Consider the following 23,093-nt stretch of genomic DNA (forward strand, 5'->3'; position numbering starts at 1 on the left):
TAAATATGAATTGACATTAAAACTTTGCTAAAACAACAAAGCTGGTGATGGTGGCCTAAGACTTTTGCATAGTACTGTTTGTCCATCATCTTTCCGGCGAACACATTTGGAGTTATTTTTGTAAATGTCCTTGCTCTTCTACGCCTAATAATGGTAGAAAACGGGGATTAGGGAACAACTTCTGACTTTAAACCCAACAAAGTGCATTCATCCATCACAGAGGTAATCCACATGGCTCCAAGTGGTTAATAAAGTTCTTCTGTGGGTAATCGATGCAATTTTGTAAGAAAAATTTCCAGATTTCAAACTTTATAAACAGTTACAACTAGCTTCCGGTTATTCCCTGATCCCCGTTTTCTACTTGGAAGCTTGGAAAAGCAAGGACATTTACTAAAACAATGTGTTAATCTTTAGTGCATTAACTCATTCAGTGGAATCAGCAAAATTATCCGATTCACGCTATTACATTTCCTCTTTTCTTGGACTACAACAAATACACAGATTGTAGGCAACAGTTTACTTCCTGGGATTGGTGATGTAGTAAAGACCGACATTATCATAATTCCTACCGCTTAGGACTCACAGCCTGTAAGCTAACTACTGTAAGCATTGCATTGTGAGCGATTCTTTCATGGTAAGGAGCGTCACATTTCTGGCTGACGTCAGAGGTATTTAGGCCAATCACAAAGTACAGATTAGCTGGCCAATCAGGGACACAGCGCTTTTCAAATCTATGAGTTTTGTACATGAATCAATGCATTTCAGGAAGAGAGTGAAATCTGGAGCTATAAAAACCATGCAAACACATTGTATTATACCAAATACACAAAATAACGTTTTTTTTGCCCTTTAACCAATGCTAAGTATTTTAAAAAACACATATACATCCCAAAGTGTTCATATACAAACATTTTATAAAAAAATCACATAAAACATACATTTTTTAAACAATTGCATGAACAGTCAAGAATCCAGTATAGACAATTTATACAATAATCAATTACATTACATTACAATTGTACCTATCAAAATACATACTGTAATGTATACCTATAATAATGTAACCTATCACGTGACCTGTTAACAAAAAAAAAATACATGCTGCAAATGCAGAAGTCACTTATGGTCTTAGCAGCTACGTGTTTAGAACTGCAGAATTGGCCATCTATATACAAACATCTACTGTATGGTCCGAGCTGGTGTGATTTAGTAAAGGCTGGAACTCATTTGGATATTCATGTATTACGTACACTAATGAGGCAAGCGTGACGAGTAACCCTACAGTATAGCCATTTTACATATGCTATTTTGATATTAGTTTTAAGTGATAAAGGCCTTTAACAACATGCTAATGTATTAGAATCAACTGAGTCACGTTTCTCGTGCAGGTTTGTAAGTAGCAATTTTCCTTCTGACACGTGAAGTTGCCAGCGTTCAAGCTCAGTCACGGTTCATTTCACATATACAAAACCATAAACTTGGATGTGTGTTTTTTTTTGACAGGTGGGTATTTAGACATTTCCCTGGATGGCAGCTCTCTTTTCTCACACACTTCATTTCTCTCTTTCTCTCTTCGTCTGGGTCTGAGTGTATGAAGGGAGTCGAATCCACTTCCTCTGAGTGGCCACTTGGTTCTTCCTCCTTAATTGCAGTGAAGTGCAGATGAAAGAGTGGAGAGAAGGACCATGAGATTTCTTTCTCTTTAAAGCTCCGCTCTCGAGCCGCATATCTGAGCTTTGCTTCCTATTAGCCGACTCTCAGTGTATTTATATGTGTGTGCATCTTAGGCAGATGAGCTCTCTTGCCAGCAGTACAGGGAAAAGCTGTGCGAGCAAAGCACTCTGGGAAATCTTTTCTTCTCCTTTGGCCTATATACACAGACCGCAGGTCCCTCCACACCCCGATACCACAGCACCTTCTTTCCAGAACAAACACTCCAACTTTCCTTCTCAAGCCATGGAAAACTCCTGTGTTGCCAAAACCAGGGAATACCTTGTGCAAAAACATAGTGTGTGCTCGTTCTTATTATTTTAATATGCCAGACAAACCAAGCCAAGTCACAATGTGTTTCACACAGAGTTTATGAGATATATGCTGTCTGAAAGATTAGTGCTGAAAGGACATTGTTGTTCAGTATGAAATAAATCATATGGACTTTTAATGCCTGTACAATTGCACAGTCATATGATGGTTTCCCAGAGCCACCCTGTATGAGTTACTTTCTTTATTTTGGATCTTTTTTGTTATGACATCAAACCAGGTGTGACGTGTCATAGTGCGGCAAGTTTAAATATGCAGTGCTTGAATGAGAGTCGACAGTCACTATTCATAAATATCAGTCATGTGACCTTTTACGTCATTCCAGTTGCCTGCCGCCATCTTGAGTACCTACCGAGTACCAGTAGGCTACTGACAAGCATTGGCTAGCTTGCTACAATTTACGAATTTCTTATCTTTTACTGTCTATGATTCTTATGGATAAGGGAAATGGCTACGAAGACAACATTTCGCATTTTGACTGTCATGAAAAGAGACGCTACTTAAAAAAGAAATATCTTTGTTAGGGTGTAATGCCTACTCGATCCCTGATGCGTTCTTCCAGCCGCTGTCCGCTGCTACCAAACTACCACTATTTTAACAACACTAAGAAAGCACGGCACAACATGAAACTTTGCTCGAAGTATCACTTGGATCTCTACACATGAACTCGAGCATTAAGAACATTGTTTGTGTACACAGAGTTTACTAAAAAGAAGGTTTTAAACAACTGACTTTGGTTGTTTTGGCATCCGCTCGCCATCTTTGTCAGACATAAAGAATCAATTTCCGAATGCGTATGAATGAATCTCATATGAAGCTCCCTTTTCAACTAGAAGGTCAATATTGTTTTTCACTTGCGACAAAACAACGAATTATCCGTGCATTTATATGGAACTATGCTTTAGGAGCTATACATTTTAACTCTCCTCCCTCCTTACGTCACATTCGGAGATCGATACATCTTGACTGGCAAAAACAACCAAAGTCAGTTGTTCAAAACCTTCTTTTTAGTAAACTCTGTGTACTCAAACAATGTTCTTAATGCTCGAGTTCACGTGTAGTGCCACAGGTGATACTTCGAGCAATGTATCATGTTGTGTTGAGCCTTCTTAGTGTTGTAAAAATAGCAATTTTGATGCTCACAACATTGAAGGCATAGCTTCTAGTTCTTTTTCGACCACTTCAGGTACTCAAAATGGCGGAAGAAAAGTGAGTGACGTCAGCTGATATTTATGAAAAGGAGAATGTGATGTTCAATAAACAATTACAAATTTATTCTCATATCTTACATATCTGTATAATTATAAAGTAAAAAACTCCTTTTGAAATGAAGAGGTGTGAATTTGCTGCTCCGTACCAGGCATTTTTTTTACACAGCGGTGTGTATTGAAGTAATATCCAATATCTGCTCAAGGCAAGACTAAACACAATATTCGCACCCGTGAGTTCGACTCATCGTCCATCTCTGTCTGAAACGCTTATGGCTAAACTACTCAGAAAGCCCTGTAAGTCGTGGAAAGACGTGGAAGGTCACCACGCCAGTCAGCAGCAACCGTAAATATGATTCCCACCTCTCTAAACCAAAGTCATTGATTCTAGCATCTGATTGGACCGTAGCAATTTGTTTCTTGGTAGAGGATACGTTCCTAATACACGGTTGCCCTTGTCTGCTGATCATCTTTAGATTAAAATGCCTCCAATGTCAAACAGCGGTATGCAGTAAGGCTCGAGCGACCGTGTTAGACAGTAGAAATTAAAAGCAGATGTTGGAGATGCTCACACGATGCAGATTACAATCTGTGTGCGGCACGACCCCGCGTTCTTGCTTTCAGAACGTGCCTTGTCGGTTTGCTAATGAGCTACATACGCAAAAACTGCTGTCATGCTCAAATAACACATGCCGTAACTCCAGGCCTCCCACTTGTGATGCTGATACATCATATGAGTAAATATCGGTTCATTTGTTTGTGTGTAGCTTTGGGAATACCCAAAATCCACACTTATGTCTGTTTTTATTAATGGGATTTAAAAGGGATATGATTGGTTTAATATGAATTTCTTTCTCCGCTGTGATTGGTCGATACTTACTTGACTATTCATATTGTTGGGCGTGTAGCACTAGCCACCCGAAGCAGCATTCCAGAGGTTTATCGTGAATCATTTAGCAGTAGAAACTTGTATTCGATCATTTATTTCAGGAGAGTAAAAAATTGCTGACAAGACCCGGGCGGGAGCTCGCAGATGTGTTTCCTTTTGTTTTCCTAACATATCCAGACAGAAGAAAAGCGCTGAGGTTTTAGCTTCCATGCCAGGAGCGCAAACAGAAACAGACTATAAAATTTAGTGGAAATAAATGGGCTGGATGCGGCTGTGCGCATGTTATTTGCATTGTAGACGGGGGAGTTCGTTTCACATGTTTATGCTATGATGCGTTTGTTTGTTCTTCCACATACAAAGTATGTAAGTGTCAAAAATTCGCTGTTTGGTTTTAAGTGTAAAACTGTATTGAGGGCATGGGTGCTGATGCCGATAAAGCTCTTTCAATAGTCTGTGTTTGTGTCTGCTCACCTCCATCACCCTCAGATTGCACAAAGACTGAGTCATGAAAACACACACACACACATGCGCGCGCACACACACACACACAGGTGTTGAGTGAAGAGTGAAAGACCGATAAATGCTTACTGTCTAAAACTCTTTCTCTGTCCTTTGCTCTCATTCAGTGGTTTTCCTCCTTTCCATAAATCACTCAGGAACTGGGACTTTTCCCAGAAATTCTTCTTTAACAAAAATCAGGCTTGTAAATTTGAGCTGTCTCCTTCCGGAGCAGAGGTTTTTATACATTTTTATACACATACAGGGTGAATGAAAGTACTAGTATCTTCTTTCTTTGCGTATACATTAAGGCGGTGTTATGCAAATGTTCCAACTAGTATGTCGTCCAGCTGCAGGGGTGTGTGTGAACGAGGCGTTTTAGGAGGGCGTGGATAAGGTTTCACTTTTAAAAAGATCTCTTTGGGTTTGAAATTTAAATTTTTGTAACTTTACAAATTTTTTATTTGGACAATCAGTTTTTAACAGTCTAAAGACAAAGGAAAACATGAAATCGGATTATGACTCCTTTAAGGGTTGGGTCAGGGCAGGGTTAACCAACCTGCTGTTCACAAAGCCCTGGTGGTGAGTGGGGGAATTGCAGGGGATTTGTGAGTTTCTGAAAAAAACCTATGAAATCATAAAATGTAAATAAATAATTTAAAAAATTAAGCACGTACTAACAAAAATCTACATTTTATTTGTTTAATCTGCATGTTATCTGACAATTACACAACACTACAAAATTTTAGAAAACTGAAAACTTGTGCAAAATGGACAGTGTATGTTTGTACCAATAAAAGAAAATGACCAGATAAAGGTCCAATAACCAGTAATAATGACAATAACTATGGAAATACTACTGATGAAGTCTTTAAAACGGATGAAATATTGTTTTTGAAGTTTAACATGCAAATGTACTATTTAATTATTGAAATATTCACATTAATTCTCAGGGGGTACTTCAAGTAAATAATTCAAAAGGCCAAAAGGGGATCGACTGACAAAAAAAAAGAAAAGTCCTGTGTACTGTAGAATATATAGTTTGTAGTATAAAGCCCTATTTGGAAAAAAAATGTAGGTCTGAATTGCCTACTGTTTTTTTATTTTGTATTAACTGGTAATTAAATTGCCGTCCGGATCCAGATCTCTGAGTATATAAAAGGGATCACAACAAAAGTCATTTTACACTTTTTTTGGGGGGGGGCTCTGAAAGCACCGTAAGGTCATGCGCTTTGCGTTTATTCTGCATCAGTGAAGTGTCTTTCTTTGCGCATATTTTAAACATTGACATCGTAATAACTAATATGATGAGAAATATATATATGAGGACAATCATTGCTCTTCTACAGCGAGTGGGAGCTGATGTAAACAGAAGAAAATTACGAAAACGTTTAAAATGTCTTTTATCAGCCGCAACAAGTGTTAAATAAAATTTAAAATGTTCTTAGTTACACAACAGTATTACATATAAATATACTTGTAAACCAAGTATCCTGGCCATGTAAATGATCATGTAATTGACCAGATGTCTTGATGCACATCCACTGCAAATTTATCTTCACCTGAATGCATGCATTTTATCGCAGATTAGGCATGCAAATATATTATATATTTATTACCTTAAATCTGTAAAAAAGTGATAAAGTTAATGGAAATCTTTAAAAACTTGAGTTTATTCTCGCTTCTGCACTGCAGGGTCACAGGGAGCTTGGACTTATTCCAGCATCTTGAGCTGTCCATCACAGCTCTCAAAACCTGTTAAAATGAACTACATGAGATCATTAGTTTAGGCCTATGAAATTTAATCCAAATTATGGGTTAACTTTCTCAGTCGTGAGAAATTCCTCACATCCTTTATTTGGGTGTTGAGAAGCTCTGGCTACAGTTAGGGCAATGACATTAATGATTTTAGAATAATATTTTAATATGCTGTATATATTTAACAATACAATATATAAGTAGTCCTTTGGATGTACTTTGTTTTTAAAGGATTTTCTTTTTTGTATTGTTCACAATAGCTCATTAATATGCTTTTGAAAATGCTGCAAACCCGTATCACATTAGATTTTTATAGGAAATTACAGCAGTCAAAAATTGTTTAAATTAGGTTAATATAAAAAGTGCAATGACCCTTGCGTGCTAAGATTTCAGTGCATGTTAAAAGCAAACACACATGGTCACACATTGTGAACTTTGTGATAACCACTGAAAAGCCCAACGTCTGCTTGAAGTATGTACAGTAAGAAAACACAGGTCCTTTATCATAAAGCATTTAACATACACAGAACTATAGTATGTATTTATTTAAGTAAATCAGTCTTTTGTAATCATACTTTGCCATTTTAAGATTTGAACAGTGGCGGCTGGTAACTTCTCTTCCAAAGGGTTGCGAATTCAAAATATGTGTTCGGAGTGCCGTGTGTTGCTACTCATTTCAAAATATGTGTTTGTTGCGTCATGTGAACCATGTGCATTATGCCTCTTGTCAACACGTCAAAAGGGTTTGTGATATACAAATGCGAGCGTCTCTTTTATCATAAACCCTCTAGATGCATCTGCAGCAGGATCGTATTTTGACATCACACATTATGCAAATAAGTTTACATTATGCGCCAAACACATATTTTGATATGACGAGCCACACATGTGACGGGCTACATACATGCTGTGACGAGCTTCGCATCATGCGCCCTCGAAAAAGAAGTCACTGGCCGCCACTGGATTTGAATTGTATTTCGATTAATTGTACGGCACTGTCTGGTACCCTAGTTGTTCATAAATTGCCTGAAGTTTAGCAGTGATGAGACTGCTGGCTGCTTTTGTTCATTGTCTGATGTCTCTCTTGTGTAATTGTGACTTTAAAAACTCAACTCGCTAGTCTCTCTCTCTCTCATATGACACATGCGCATTGCAATAAAAGAAATAGAGAGAGAGAACAAGGTAGGGAGGGGAGGGAGTTTGTTTTTGATTCAAGTTGAAAGCTGCCATATTTAGCTGATTGGAATTGATAGATTAATTTGAGCTGCAGAACGCCATCTGTTTGTTTCTCGGCGCGTTAGCACATTTTCCCCAGGTGTGTTTGTGATACAGCCACTTCTTATGTTGCATAACTTTTATTCGCTTGTCTCTGTTGGCAGCTCCCCCATTTTTGATGTAGTGCAGTGCTTCAAAAACACAGAAAGAACAGGACCTTTAAGGTAATCCCTGTCTGGGAAACCACCCCATTGTCCTGAAGAATAATCTAAATGAAGCTTTTTATTAAAGAGAGATTGATTTTTTTCAGCCGGGAATCCAGTCATCTGTCTTTCTCCATGTCGTGTTCAGTCAGGACCACCACATGGGCACACACATCTAGCCGAACGTTCATGCTCGCACATCCACACACCCATTCGAAAGCATACCTGCCTACACCGACCAAGATTGTAATGAGTTTCTGATTGATCGATACGATCTTTATTACATCAAAGTAAGATGAAGGCTCTGTGGCTAGGCGGGTTTCTCTGTTCTATGTTGGTATGAAGGTGCGGTTTAATGGCGCGCGCTGGTTACCAATGTAAGTGACCATCCATCACCCTTTACTCAAAAAGTGACAGACCCCCGCCCATAACCATCACTCTCAGAAAGCCAGCGACCTCTGCTACGCCCCTGTACCCACGCTAACCCAATAAAGGTGATCTGTAATTATGAGATGCCTTTTAAAAGTCTGCCGTAGGCAATTATCAAAGCCATACATCTCCTGTAGCGAAAATATCATAACAGGCCAAGATTAAAGGTTTTTAATACCTGCTCCATGGTGATGGATGCCAAAAATGCATGGGTGGGGAGGGGGCGGAGAACAGGTTTTACAGTCTGTTTTCTTGAGTGTCTGTAAGTGATACATGTATGTCTATCTTCTCTTCTTGTTTAGTATGATTGACAGTTGCAGGTTTGTAAGTCATATAGAAAGGCAACTTACAGATAGATATTTGCTGAACCTTGCACGTATAAAAAAAGTGAAGCGTTTCTGAATGAGACAGGAGACAATATTGACACTGACACAGTTAACCTTTCAAATACTTTTTTCTTCATCTCTTTTTCTAACCTCTACATCAAAAGATTATTGTCTACAGTACATCACTTGGCAGACATTTTGGCAATGCCCTAAGGCAACAGGCATAAACATTAATAGTTGTTATATTTTGTAAACAAATTCAATTAAAGGCCACACCCACTACTGCAAAAGGCCCCTCCCTCTTTCCCCCATTTATGTGGGTTTGATTAAGGCAAGCCAGCATCCCGAGACACATTTAGATCCGATCCTTTGAGCAAAAAAGTGTTTTGTAGACCTTCTGAGAGCAGCACTCTCAAAAGCCGCTTAATTCTATCACCCGGCCATGGGACAGAGGTAATTAGGTTTGTGACACGAACAGCACTCGCACGGAGAGCATTTCAGTCACACTGGCTGGTACATCAGCGACCCGCTATTTATAAACCTCCTCTCTTACAAATCCAGCTCTGAGCTGCAGTAAAGCTCACCCACTCGCTGTATCTCCATACTCTTCTTTAATGAACATTTTCTTATGATCCACTACTCCTCTGTATGCTTGTAGGTCCAATTATAGAATGGTTCTCTTTGGTTTTGTCGAGCAAAACTTCAGGATTAGTCCTTGGTTGGAAATAATTTATATTTTTAGGTTCTTCTTAGCTAATTCTCAAAGTTAAAGTGTCAAAAGTTGACAGGGCTGTGGACCGGTGGTTAGTGCATGCTTTCTAGACACACTGAGCCATAATCAGGGCCGCTGCTGTAATCCTGTCAAATTTTTTAAATGCATAGACACCTACCGGTTAGGGGTGCTCCGATCAATGCCGATCTCCACTAAAAATACGTGGCCGATCACTATTCTGAATCGGACAGCCGATCTTATTCACAGCTATTTCATGTACTACGGTTTTGATCTAGGAGGAGAAAAACACTGTATAATTTTCTAAATTATTTATTAAACACTGTGTTGATATTGTGCCGTTATGTAAGGTCAGACACCTGCATGTGTCCAAAATGTGTACGGCACAATTCAACATAGAGGTGGCATAGAGTTATGAGTTTTCACTGACTGTGAGTTTAAATATGAGTGTAAATATAAGCAAATCTCACATATAGACACAAAGGATGACCAATAATAATAATAATTTTTGGGGAAAAAAAATACACAACAAGATAAACAAAATATGGAGGTACGAGCTGTCCGCCCAACAGGACTGCTAATATTTCAGCTTGTATAAAGCCAAGTGATGACCATTTTTATTTTACATTTATTTATTTAGCTGATGCTTGTATCCAAAGCGATTTTCAAATGAGAGAACATTGAACATTTTGTCATAGAGCAAACACTGAGTGCAGTTGTTTTGGGTATAAGTAAGCGATAAATGATAGTTCACGTAAAATATCCTGACACAAGACACAGTACCGTTTATCACAAGTAAACAGATGTTGGCCCCTACAGGTGCAGTATTTGTATCTTATACACACTATGTAGATGTTGCATTGTACATTGTACAGTAGTCAAATCACCACGTAGGAACTTAATTCTCAATTTTATTTTCTGCTAAATAAGTTCTTAAAATAAAACCTGCAAACATGATCAAAATAAAGTGCAAAAAGTGTCTGAAGTTGCTGATATAATTCTGCCTCACACTTTTAATTCCTCCTTTTCTTTCTTATCAAACTTCATGTTGCCATCTGTTGTGATCTTCCATGAAGACTCTCTCTCTCTCTCTCTCTCTCTCTAGCTGTATCCTCATCTTTCTTCAACCTCTCAACACCCCATTCCTCATTTCTCTCGCTCTCTCTTGCTTATTCTCTCTTTCCTACTGTTTTCCATATCCCAAATTATATGTGCATACATTTTCCTGTCTCATAATCGTGAGAGCAAAAAGCATGCAGTCGTCCCGGGCTGGACTCATCTCGTCTGGTCTTCTCCGGCGGTTTGGAGGCCACACAGATTAAACGACTGATCCCACTTCCACTTTCATTTAAACGGCCATTAGCCAAACAAAAAGCGGGCTGTGCAGGCAGAGGGCCAGGCTGATTGGAATTCCAGTGAGGCGCACCACCTGTCGATACGATGATTTCCTGATTCATGAATGCATTCTGGAAGCTGCAGCGCTTTAGCCAATGATACTGGGTGTCGGAGATGCATGGAGATGGGGAGGGGTTGACGAAGGTATGCGGAGATAGAAAAGAGAGAGATGGAGCATTAGATAGATAGAAAAGAAAAGGAGATGGCGCTTCTGATGGATGAAGTATCGAGTCTCAGGCTTGGGCTCTCATCCATCATTCCCTGTGGAGACGCATGTTTAAAAAGTCATTTTCATTAGAGGAGAGAGAGCATTTACAATCACACACACACACACACACACACTTCACATGAATGCTCTACCGCAAATATACATGCAGAAACACTCTACATGCTTACACATGTCCAGTCTTATGAAGATCCATCTTTGGCTTTTCAGATGTTATTAATGTTTCGCTTTGTCTTCTTTCCAGAATGCTTTGGAAAGATGTTTGGTAGTCTCTGTTGACCCACTGCCTTTGATTAGCACAGAGACAAATGAGCTACTGTTTCATAAAAAAAAAAACAATGAGTCTCTGAAGCTTTCAGTCAAATTTAATCTAAGGTTATTTTATCAGTGTTGTAAAAAAATGGTGTTATATTTTATAAAGACATCTTTAAGGATTGACAATACAATACCACATTGTAAGCAGTTTTATAAAGTATACAAACATAATTTGACCTAAAAGTGCACAAATGTGACTTCTTATCCATTTTTTTGTTTTAGGGAGTGAAGGGGTTGAATTGGGACCCACGTTAGGTCTGAAGAAGTCCAGCTCTCTAGAGAGTCTACAGACTGCCATGACTGAGGCCAAGAAAAACGAGCTGCTGTCCTTTCACAGGCCCCGCCCTCACATGGTCAGGGGGCGTGGCTGCAACGAGAGCTTCCGTGCAGCTATCGACAAATCCTACGATGGGCCACCAGAGGATGAGGACGGTGAGCTCTCACAATGCAGCACTAAGACTAACACAGGATTTTAAGCGTTTAGTGTTTATTTTAGCAGCAGTGAACAGAATTGTAAAAATATATTTCTCAGACTGATTCACCAAACTTTGACTTTCTGCCATTGTATTTGCAAACAAAGATCGATACTCTTTGACCATCTAGACGGGCAAACTCATACCATTGGTTGACCCAATGTTGGGCTGATCCAATAAACAAAATAGCCTTTTAAAGCACAACCGAATAACTTGCTGACAGCTGTTTCTGCACATTAAAGTCTCAAAAGAGAAAGCATTTTATTTACGTCACATTTCACTTTGACCTGTATACTTCAGGGGTCAACACAAAAAAAATATTTTGGGCACCACAATCTTAATCTTTCTTTGCTCTACCAGCTGCCGTAACATGCAACAGTGTCCACAACAATCAATAAGATAGGAGAAGTTGCTGAAAAGTTAACGTTCGCAACGCTTAAATTGTGTCCCGATGGTAACATTGCATAAGAATACATACAGACAAACGTCCACAGGCAGAAAATATATATTAGTTACTGAGGGCTCAACTCCCATTTTTTTTTATTAGTGGACACGATCATCCCTTCAAATGTTGTTCAAACTGTTCATTTGTGCTTAATTTTGTGGCAAAAAAAAGTTTGTCTATGTAATTTCAAATGAAACAGGAAGTTTGGAGTGATGTATTGCGTGGCTCCTCCCCATTTTAACTCTTTCCCCGCCAGCGTTTTTAAAAAAAGTTGCCAGCGCCAGCATTTTTCATGCTTTTCACAAAAGTTTAATGCCTTCCAGAAAATGTTTTTCTTAAAATATATAAACATACAATATATCAAATGAAAGAACAGACCCTCTGCTTTAAAAAAAAAAACGTTTCATCTAGCTTCATTAGTTCTCTTTTTAATCACCTTTTAAATATGGGTAGGTTTCTTCAAAAACATCAAATTTTTAACAAAGAGCTGAGATAATTCCATTTTTGTGAAGGACTTTTGGTAGAGATCAGATGCAGAGCGATCTTTAAAACATACACGGAGTTCTTTCTCTTTAACGTGAAGCTTTCTTCCGGGTTGTAAAAGTTGCGGAAGTGGATAATAACCTGGTGGATAATAGCGGTATTGCGGAAAGCCAGAAATTCTCGTCATTGGCAGGGAAGCGTTTTCTTTTAATTGACAAGATAACTCGTCAATGGCGGGGAAAGAGTTAAAATAACCTACAGCATTTAGTTAACCTCACAACATGAAATCTGAGCAGAAGCTAGAGTACAGAATGATGTGAAACAAATCGTTGATTCATATTGGTAAAATTAAAAGACTAAGGGCCAGATTTACTAATAGCGCAAACCATCATTTTGGAGTAACGACTGTCGTGATTTACTAAAGACGTGCATTGATTAATTAGCGCTGAAAAGGTGTTCTAGTTATTTTTGCAACTGATCTTATTGCATATGCATTTTAAGGAGTTTCCTTTTCAGACGCACAATTAATGGGAGGAGATTATTTAAATGATTCACGCAACGTGACTTACTAATGTTTCCACGTGATATTACTGGTATTTACGCTGAAAAAAAAACATGTCTTAAAGGAACAGTATGTAGGATTGTGGCTAAACCTGGTACTGCAATCACACAACTGGTGGCCAATATACAACATGACAACATAAACATCAGTTGCGGGCTGCAACTCCACTTTTTAAATGACAATATCCTGGCTAGACCACTGTTGTCAGTGATATAAGTATTTGAAATGAAAATGATTTCTTAATGTCTAGTGACATATAAGAGCCATTTTATGATTAATTGATATAAATTCTTACATACTGTTCCTTTAAATCATTTTGCTCTTAATATGGCTGCAATTGTTGCTGATAGGAGCGGCATCAGAGAGCGCATGCTACAAGGCAGAGGATTTTTTAACATGCCAAGCCATTTTATTTTTTTGTTTGCTATAGAAAATAAAAGAGAAGTCACTAGGAGAAGTCACACCCCAGCAGGCAAAAACCGACACGTTTAAAAGACGGCTAACTATAGACCCAATTTAGTCTGGCTATGAGTAACCCACTTCTCCCTTAAATAACATTGAATTTGATTACATACAATTTTTGCCAAAATAAATTGAAGATGTATGATATTCCAACATGTAAGCAAAATCAACAGGTGTTCAAGGTGTTTGCTATCATTTGTTTTAAACACGTATTGTCTATTCTTGGCCTACGGTAGACATCTAATAGACTTTCACTGACGGCCCAAATTTAGCCTTGTTTTAGCCAAAATTGCTTGCTGGGACAATAGCAGGTGTTTCAAAACTTCTTGTATACCTTAATTTTTTGTCCTCCAGTTCTTTTCAGTGTACTATGGCTTCATTAGCTGGGATTTAACAGCCTGAATTTTCAGCTGAGATGTCCGTGGTGCTGAACTCAAGCGCATCAGGTGTTAGTAGATCATCTGCACCTGCAGTAGCATCAGCTCTACTTATTTGCGACCCTGAACTTATTTGCTCTGCTCTTAGTAGATTGTGTTGGTCAATATGAAAATCAACTGTTACTGCTGTGTTATTTAATTTTTGCCTTTTTAGTAAATAACCCACGGATATTACCACTCACTTTTTTGGAATTGCGCTCCAACGCTAATTCGCCCTGTTTAGTAAATCTGGCACTAAGTTTTAAATGCTGACATCTTCTAAATGTGAACTTTGTCCGTGTTTTGGAGTGCGCTAGTATATAGACATTATTAAGGCTAACATTTTCATATTAAAACAAACTTATGTATACTAATGTTCTCTCCTGGCAAACCTGTGGCAACTGTCAGTCTATCACAGATTTCACAATTTCTCACCTGCGTGAAATTATATTTCAGTTGTAAATCTGAAAGACGCTATGAAATATTTCGTTATCAATGCGTGTCACATTTTTCACTGCAGTCATGTGCATAACACAGGTGGTGTGATTTTTCAGAAATACATCAGGACTGTAAACGCGAGATGCAGTGAGTTGCACAGTGTGGCTGTCGAGGAAGAATAATTGAGAGTAAAGTGTTTGGCTTTGTCTCTGTCATGTGCTTCCTCTTACTTCACACCAGCTTAATTGGGCCTTCCTGAGATGACAGACTACAGACATGTGGTGAAAGACAGTGAGCGTGTGAGATGGGTTGTTCATTATGATCAGTGTGAACAGATACTCCACAGCTGAAGAGTTTAACATCCTGTCTCACACACACACGCAATGCAGGATTATATACAATAGTCAAACTCAATCTACTTTCCTTATTCATAGATTTCAATTTGAAATAAGCTCTGCGAGTTTTAAATAAGATCTCGTTCACTAGTGCAACTCGCGATGACCTAGTTATGAGTTCATAGCTTCAAAACAAACTCATTAACACAAATAATCGGGTTATTTTCTCCTTCGCTCATCAACACATGATTACATCTGGTGTAATCATGTGCACACATAGACACACAGATCTCCTGGTCAAGAAAACATTGGGAGTTTATTGTTAATTACTGAGGACAGTGATGAGACACACTTCTCATTACATTCTCTGTAGTGGGCTGATGATCCGCCTGGGTTCAGGAACATTATATTCTAACCAGTGCTGAATATATAATTATATACTTATGTATGTTTATCAACCTTCTCATGCATTTTCATGTCACATTTGTTCTTTGGTTCATAGCTCACCCCTTGGAGGGTTCGAAATAGCAACCTTACGGTTGCCAGCCTTGAGTCTAGTAATAGTTCATCTGAATAGGAAAATTATCTCATTTTCTATTCATCATCATGCCATCCCCCAGCAAGCAATAGCCATCATTTTACCATTTAGGTTAACTCTAGACCCATTATAGGCTGGCTATGAGTAACCTACTTCTAGCCAAAATAACCTAGAATTTGGTTACATGTCGTTTTTGCCAAAATAATTTGCGAGATGTGTGATATTTCAATGTGTAAGCAAAGTCAGCTGTGAGTACATAGTGTTTGATTTCATTTATTTATTTATTTATTTTTTCATTTCTTTTGGGGGGTATGTTTAGAAGTTACGTTTATTACATTTTTACTGGCGGGCCGAATTTTGCCTTGTTTCAGCCTAGATGTCTGGGCTGTGTTTGGACGGCGATTAGATGTCTCTTAAAAATACAAAATTGCTTGCTGAGCCCAGATATATATGTGACCCTGGACCAAAAAATCAGTAACAAGGGTAATTTTTTTGAAATTGAGATTTATACATAATTTGAATAAATAAGTGCTACATTACTGTATGGTTTGGACAATATTTTTCAGAGATACAAATATTTGAAAATCTGATGGTGCAGAAAAATTAAAATATGAAGAAAATCACCTTATAATTTGTCCAGATGATGTAATTGGCAAGTGCATACACTCACAAAAATAAGGTTTTAGTATATTTACGGTAGGAAATTTACAAAATAACTTAATTGAACATGATTGTTACATATATCATAATAATGTTTGGCATGAAAGAAAAGTGTATTATTTTGACCCATACAATGTAGTGTTGGCTATTGCTACAAATATTCCTGTGCTACTTACAGTGAGGAAAACAAAACTGCTTTTTTGCAAGTTCTCCCACTTAGAAATCGTGGAGGGGTCTGAAGTTGTCATCGTACTATGTGCATGTCCACTGTGAGAGACATGGTCTAGGAGGAGTCCGGAAATCACAATGTATGATTTTTTGATTATTTATTTGTGTGATACAGCTGCGAATGGGTATTTGAACACCTGAGAAAATCAATGTTAATATTTGGTACAGTAGCCTTTGTTTGAAATTACAGAGGTCAAATGTTTACTGTAGTTTTTCACCAGGTTTGCACACACTGCTGGAGGGGTATTGGCCCACTCCTCCACACAGATCTTTTCTAGATCAGTCAGGTTTCTGGCCTGTCACTGAGAAACACGGAGTTTGAGCTTCCTCCAAAGATTTTCTATTGGGTTTAGGTCTGGAGACTGGCTAGGCCACGCCAGAACCTTGATATGCTTCTTTCAGAGTCACTCCTTGGTTATCCTGGCTGTGTGCTTCGGGTCATTGTCATGTTGGAAGACCCAGCCTCGTCCCATCTTCAATGGTCTGACTGAGGGAAGGAGGTTGTTCTTGCAATACATGGCCCCGGTCATTCTCTCCTTAATACAGTGCAGTCGTCCTGTCCCATGTGCAGAAAAAACACCCCCATGCTTCACAGTAGGGATGGTGTTCTTGGGATGGTACTCATCAATTATGACCAACAAGTTCTATTTTGGTCTCATCTGACCACATGACTTTCTCCCATGACTCTTTTGGATCATCCAAATTGTCATTGGCAAACTTAAGACGGGCCTGGACATGTGCTGGTTTAAGCAGGGGAACCTTCTGTGCCATGCATGATTTTAAACCATGACGTCTTAGTGTATTACCAACAGCAACCTTGGAAATGGTGGTCCCAGCTCTTTTCAGGTCATTGACCAGCTTCTCCCGTGTAGTTCTGGGCTGATTTCTCAACTTTCTTAGGATCATTGAGACCCCACGAGGTGAGATCTTGCATGGAGCCCCAGTCCGAGGGAGATTGACAGTCATGTTTAGCTTCTTCCATTTTCTAATGATTGCTCCAACAGTGGATCTTTTTTCACCAAGCTGCTTGGCAATTTCCCCGTAGCCCTTTCCAGCCTTGTGGAGGTGTACAATTTTGTCTCTAGTGTCTTTGGACAGCTCTTTGGTCTTGGCCATGTTAGTAGTTGGATTCTTACTGATTGTATGGAGTGGACAGGTGTCTTTATGTAGCTAACGACCTCAAACTGTTGCATCTAATTTAGGATAATAAATGGAGTGGAGGTGGAAATTTTAAAGGCAGACTAACAGGTCTTTGAGAGACAGAATTCTAGATGATAGACAGGTGTTCAAATACTTAATTGCAGCTGTATCATACAAATAAATAGTTTAAAAAAATCATACATTGTGATTTCTGGATTTTTCTTAGATTATGTCTCTCACAGTGGACATGCACATACAATGACAACTACAGACCCCTCCATGATTTCTAAGTACTTGCAAAATAGCAGGGTGTTCAAATACTTATTTTCCTCACTGTACATTTAGGCTGGTATGAGAGTGAGTAGTTTAGGAGAGAATTTTCATATTTGGGTGAACTGTTCCTTTAAAGTCTGTGTAAAGTATGATATTAAATGTTTTATTAAATTTGAATGATTAAAAAAGCACATAAATAAATAAGTTATCAAAATCTTGGAAAAATAGGCAGGATTATCTGCTTTTAAATGCTGGCGCTGTGTCCACTGTCAGCACTAAAACCACTCGCAGTAAAGCTGCCATCTCTCTCAAATTTCATATACCGCTACACCCTGAATGGATGATTGGGATTGTGTTGGGGTGGCCAAATAATCCTGAACACAGAAATGTAGACAAACTGTTTAGCGGTGTAACTTCACAATTCAGTACTACACAGTTCACGGTCTTTGTAGTGTGTTTTACCAATACATTTCTAACCTTTATAATGTGTTTAGAAACAATTATCTAAAATAACTTTTCACAGACTTTGCACCATATCCTCTTAAAATATTAAGAGGATGCACTCTCTATATAGTCTCCTCAACACTGCCCTTCTTACATATGAAAGGAAACGCATAAATATCAAAGGCCATACATCAGTGAGGTTGATAAACAGATGCATTTAAAGAAGGGATTTATTTCCCTTTGGAATGGTTTCCATTATTTTCCTTTGAGCTCAGAGCAGTGTCATTATAGCTTTATTATGTAAGGCTCTCAGAGCAGAGGTACCAAAGTCCCGTTTCCTTAAAGTGGTTCCATTTTGAGACACGAGCATGATGGGAAGCATCTCTTCTGTTTTCTTTATCCCTTCTCTCTCAGGCTGACACACCATTTTTTCCCATCATTCGGTATTGTGCGGAGCGGATTGATATTTACAATGAGCATTTGCACTGGTCGGAACAAAAGAGTTTTCTGATGCATATTAGAGAAGTGGGAGCTGGTGCAGGCCTTTGAGGTTCCTCTGTGTTTCTGAATAATAGGGCGGCTGTACAGTCATTACCACACCGCGCGCGTTGAAACGGCGGATCTGCATTTGTTTGTGTTGAAATCAGGCCGCGGGGAAACGGATTCTGCCTCTGTGGCCTTGGATTGAGCCTCGGAAGAACAGCTCGTCCTCCAACTCGATGGTTAGTTCTGATGTGTGACGTTTGTTTGTTTGCATAAATGAGGCTCAGGGAAAGTTTAGCATTTGTTTTTCTTCTCGCTTTAGTTTTTTGTGTGTCAGGTCGATTTACTGGAGGATGTTCAGCCAGTTAGAGATTTTCTCATTGCCCGGCAATGCTACTCGCTTGGCAAATTATCAGATTTGTAAAATGACAACTGCAAATATATCAAGTGTCAGGTCGAAAGAAAATGCGATTTCAGAAAATTTGCAGCCTTCACACAAATAATCCATATGGCTCCAGATGGTTAATAAAGGCCTTCTGATGGTAATCGATGCAATTTTGTACGAAAAATATCCACATTTAAACCTTTTATACTATAATACTATCTTCCGGTAACGGCCAATGTCTATTGTGCGTAGCGTAAGATCCGGTAAGAATAGACTCTCGGGCGAAAACTGTACATTGTGAGTTGTTTTAGCTACAGATAGGGACAACTCAATATCCTCTCGTCTTATATTGGAATTTTCTGCCATTTCCTTTAAAATCCTTGGTTTAAACTAGGGATGCACCGAATCCAGATTTTTTAGGTTCGGCCGAATCCCGAATCCACCGTTTAAGATTCGGCCGAAACCGAATACCGAATCCTACTCGCATCCTTATTCCAACACAGTAAAACACATTAATGAAGTAAAAAACGTCCACAGCAGTGTATTTTTCATTTTATTTAATTTTAACTGTACATTATGCCAGGATGACAAGTTGGAAAAACTATTTTGACAATTACCATAAGCCTATGCATAATGAAAGCGATGCGTTGCGACACGCTCGTTTTTCCAATAAGCAAGCAGCTCCGCGCTGAAAACTATATTTAACTTTGAGTGAGAAGCTCCGCTCGTCAATGTCACAGTCTTCACACGGCCGTCCAATTACAGTGGAGGAGGGGCGGGACATTACCACAGCAACCAACCGGCTCACAGCTGAAGCATCACAGCTACCAAGCGCTCGGCTGAAAAACAGCTGGCATTTGGGGTCCTCAAGGCGTTTTCAGCCGTGTTTAAAAGTTTTGGTGTGTCCAGCTGACCGAAAGAAAAAGCTCATCTCCACGTCAGCACCCGATGTGTGTAATCAACGGCTGCGTGACGTCGACCAGCGTAGCGCAAGCCTAGGGTTCGGTTCGGTGGAAAAAAAATCTAGGATTCGGCCGAACCCGAACCCCGCCAAAAAGCCCAGTATTCGGCCGAATCCGAAACCGAATCCTGGATTCGGTGCATCCCTAGTTTAAACTACTTATTCGTTATTTTGGTCTCTCTACTTTGTTTCCGGATTTGTTACTACGTCACTACGCATTGACGCTATGTCTGCGCTGAAACGCTCTGGTGTTTGCGCATTGGCCGCTAGTGGAAGCTAGTTTTTATAGTTTATAAAGTTTCAAATATGGATTTTTTTTACAAAATGTGTAAAATTTTTGTTACAAAATCACATTGATTACCCTCAGAAGGTCTTTATTAACCCCCTGGAGCCATGTGGATTATGTCTGTAAATGCTCCTACAGACATCCGCCGTGGTTTCCTGTTTCTATCGTTGTAAAGCTTGGAGTAGCCAGGACATTTACTAAAATAACTCAAATTGTGTTCGTCTGAAAGATGATGGACATGTGTATCTCTGATGGCTTGACGGTGAGTAAGGGTGTTTTCACATCTGTAGTTCGGTTCATTTGTTCCGGACCAAAAGCAAAAAATTATACATTGCAGCTTTTTTTTAGCAGTTTTGGTTCCTTTTCACACCACACTGATTGCTCTGGTCCGTACCAGTTGAAACAAACCAAAATTTAGTCATGTGATAAGATCCACATCACTCATTGGCCACATGTATTTGAATGTATTTCCTAAACTGCTTCTTGATTGGTCAGAATTAACGGTGCGAAATTCCAACAGAACCTCGGTAGTAAACAAAAAGGAGGAAAATACATTAGACATCGTGGACATACGACTGCGCTCTGTAATTATGTTCGTGGTTGTTATACATAGTTTGTATAAAGCGCTCTAGACAAACTGTTCATTTAGAGAATGAAGCGTGGATGCAGCTTGAAAACGTTTTAATGCACTACAAATGGCGAAGACACCAAATTTCTGAAGCTCCGCCTACAACTTCTCGCAACTCCAGTTATGTCCGCGATCTGTCATTGTGCTAATATTGCTATAGAAACTGTCAACAAACACTTCCTCATCCCATAATGCACTGCGCAGCTGACTACAGCAGCTGGTTTAGTTTAAAATACGCAGTACTTTTGCAGTTAGGTCAGTTAGATCTCGGATCTTGTTCTCACCACAAACGAACCGCTCTAGAGTTCGTTCGAAAGCGTACCGAGACCTCCTCTTTAAAGAGGTCTCGGTCCGCTTGTTTGGTCCGCTTTTGGTGCACACCAGAGTTCGATTGCTGCATTCTCACCTGCCCAAATGAACCGCACCAATTGAGCAATCGAACTCTGGTATGATTCAACCAAACTAAATGAGGCGTGTGTGAAAACACCCTAAATTATGGGGTACTTTTTATTTTTTTGCTGAATTATCGCTTTAAAGCTCCCGTTCTTTCTGTGTTTTTGAAGCTTTGATTGTGTTTACAGTGTGCAATTTAACATGTGTTTATGTTTCACGTGTAAAAAAAATGTCCTCAAAATTGGCTGATATCTTCCTTGTTCTATGAAGTCCCTCTTTCAGAAATACATATCGAGTTCTGATTGTGTAGCTTGTTTAGTGTGTTGTGATTCGATGGCAGCTTAGCTTAGCAGAGCCGTTTGAGCCAAAGCTGACTGACGTATTCCTGTGGGCGGAGTTTAGTCAAAAAAACCTTTTTATTGACGTCATTAAAGCAGGAAATAGAGGGCTGTGGTCCAAACCGGCCATTCGCTGTAGGCTTTGAAAGGCGGATTCTATGCAAGAAAATATATCGCCTGGCAGTGAACTTTGAGCTTTATCATTTTACAGGTATTATTTATGCTATTATAGCAACATTACACACTAACTAGGGTTTAAAAAATGGGATCAGGAAGAACGTGACCTTTAAAAGAGTACGTGTATACCCTGGGAAAGATACGCTTTACCTTTTGCACTGCAGAGACAATACACTACCAATCACGTGTGCTACAGGAACACAAATTATGACATCATTATGATGTCTACATAAACACAAAACATTAAAAATGTGTATTCATTTAGCCAATTATTTACATAACAGTGGTATTTTTTTAGGGGCCTGAAAATGCAAACGTTTGCAAAATTGTGAAAACAAAAATGTTATCGTCTTACAAAAATTATGTCATACGTATGCATGTTATGTGTTCAGACATTGTGTGACATCACCAACTACTGGCCTGACATGCATTATACAGCATTTTTATTTGTTTTCACGGATCTGTGTTGAGTTTTTCACTACCAAAACCACCACAATGTGGCTGCAACAAATCCAAGTGCGTGAAACAGTGCAAATGATTCATCTTGACCATTAAATGTTTTGCGTTTCTCTTGTCATTTCTTGGTCTGTAACATACAAGCAGCCCTCATCAATAAATCCAGTAGTACAGGGCTATCAGGACTTTCCCCTGAGCTGCATGTGGAGTCGGTAAGAGTACTGCTGTGAGCTTATGAAAGACTGATGCTTTCTCACACGTCTCCTCATCTCTCTTTTAACACGCTCTCCGAGGCGGCCTGGTAAACGTACATCTGCTCCCAGTAGCTCCGCCACCATCTGAAAAACCCCAGAGTGCAGACACATAATGCAGCCGAGATTGATCTCTACACACACACACACACAAACACAGACACACACACACACACACTCACACATACACACACACACACACACACACACACACACACACACAGTGGCCTGCAGTGGATAGCCAGTAGTAACAGATGGTTATGTCAGCAGGTTTCTGAGTTACCATGACTTTCTTTATTGTTCCTCTATCTAGTTTGTCTGCATCCCTCCTTTCTCATCCTTCCTGATTATGATAATGTGAATGCTATGATGCTCTAGGGGAGATAAGATGGGGAAAAAATCTAAACAAACGTATTTAACTCCCAATAATGCCAAGTGATATATAAGACAGTTTGTGGTTGGCCAGTTTGAGGGCATAAACTGAGCTTAAAGTAGTCATTTTGCTATAATGTTGATACCCTGGCAGTGCTGGTTTAGGTTATTTACACATGGGAGTGACAAAGCAATATAAAGTAATCTGAAAATATAAAGCCTACTGTCCCAGAC

The 23,093-nt window shown here is 39.2% G+C and overlaps 1 protein-coding gene across 4 annotated transcripts in view; it reads left to right on the top strand.

The window, feature by feature from the left end:
* The window catches only part of pard3bb (par-3 family cell polarity regulator beta b), a 441,444-nt gene that overhangs the window by 282,665 nt on the left and 135,686 nt on the right, over positions 1-23,093 (top strand). For all 4 annotated transcript variants that reach the window (XM_055215428.2, XM_055215427.2, XM_055215429.2 and 1 more), the window contains one exon: positions 11,455-11,664. In XM_055215428.2, the coding sequence (XP_055071403.2) occupies positions 11,455-11,664 (210 nt within the window). The remainder of the gene's footprint in view (positions 1-11,454; positions 11,665-23,093) is intronic.

Source organism: Misgurnus anguillicaudatus, chromosome 17 (assembly GCF_027580225.2).
Source record: "Misgurnus anguillicaudatus chromosome 17, ASM2758022v2, whole genome shotgun sequence".
Classification (NCBI taxonomy): domain Eukaryota; kingdom Metazoa; phylum Chordata; class Actinopteri; order Cypriniformes; family Cobitidae; genus Misgurnus; species Misgurnus anguillicaudatus.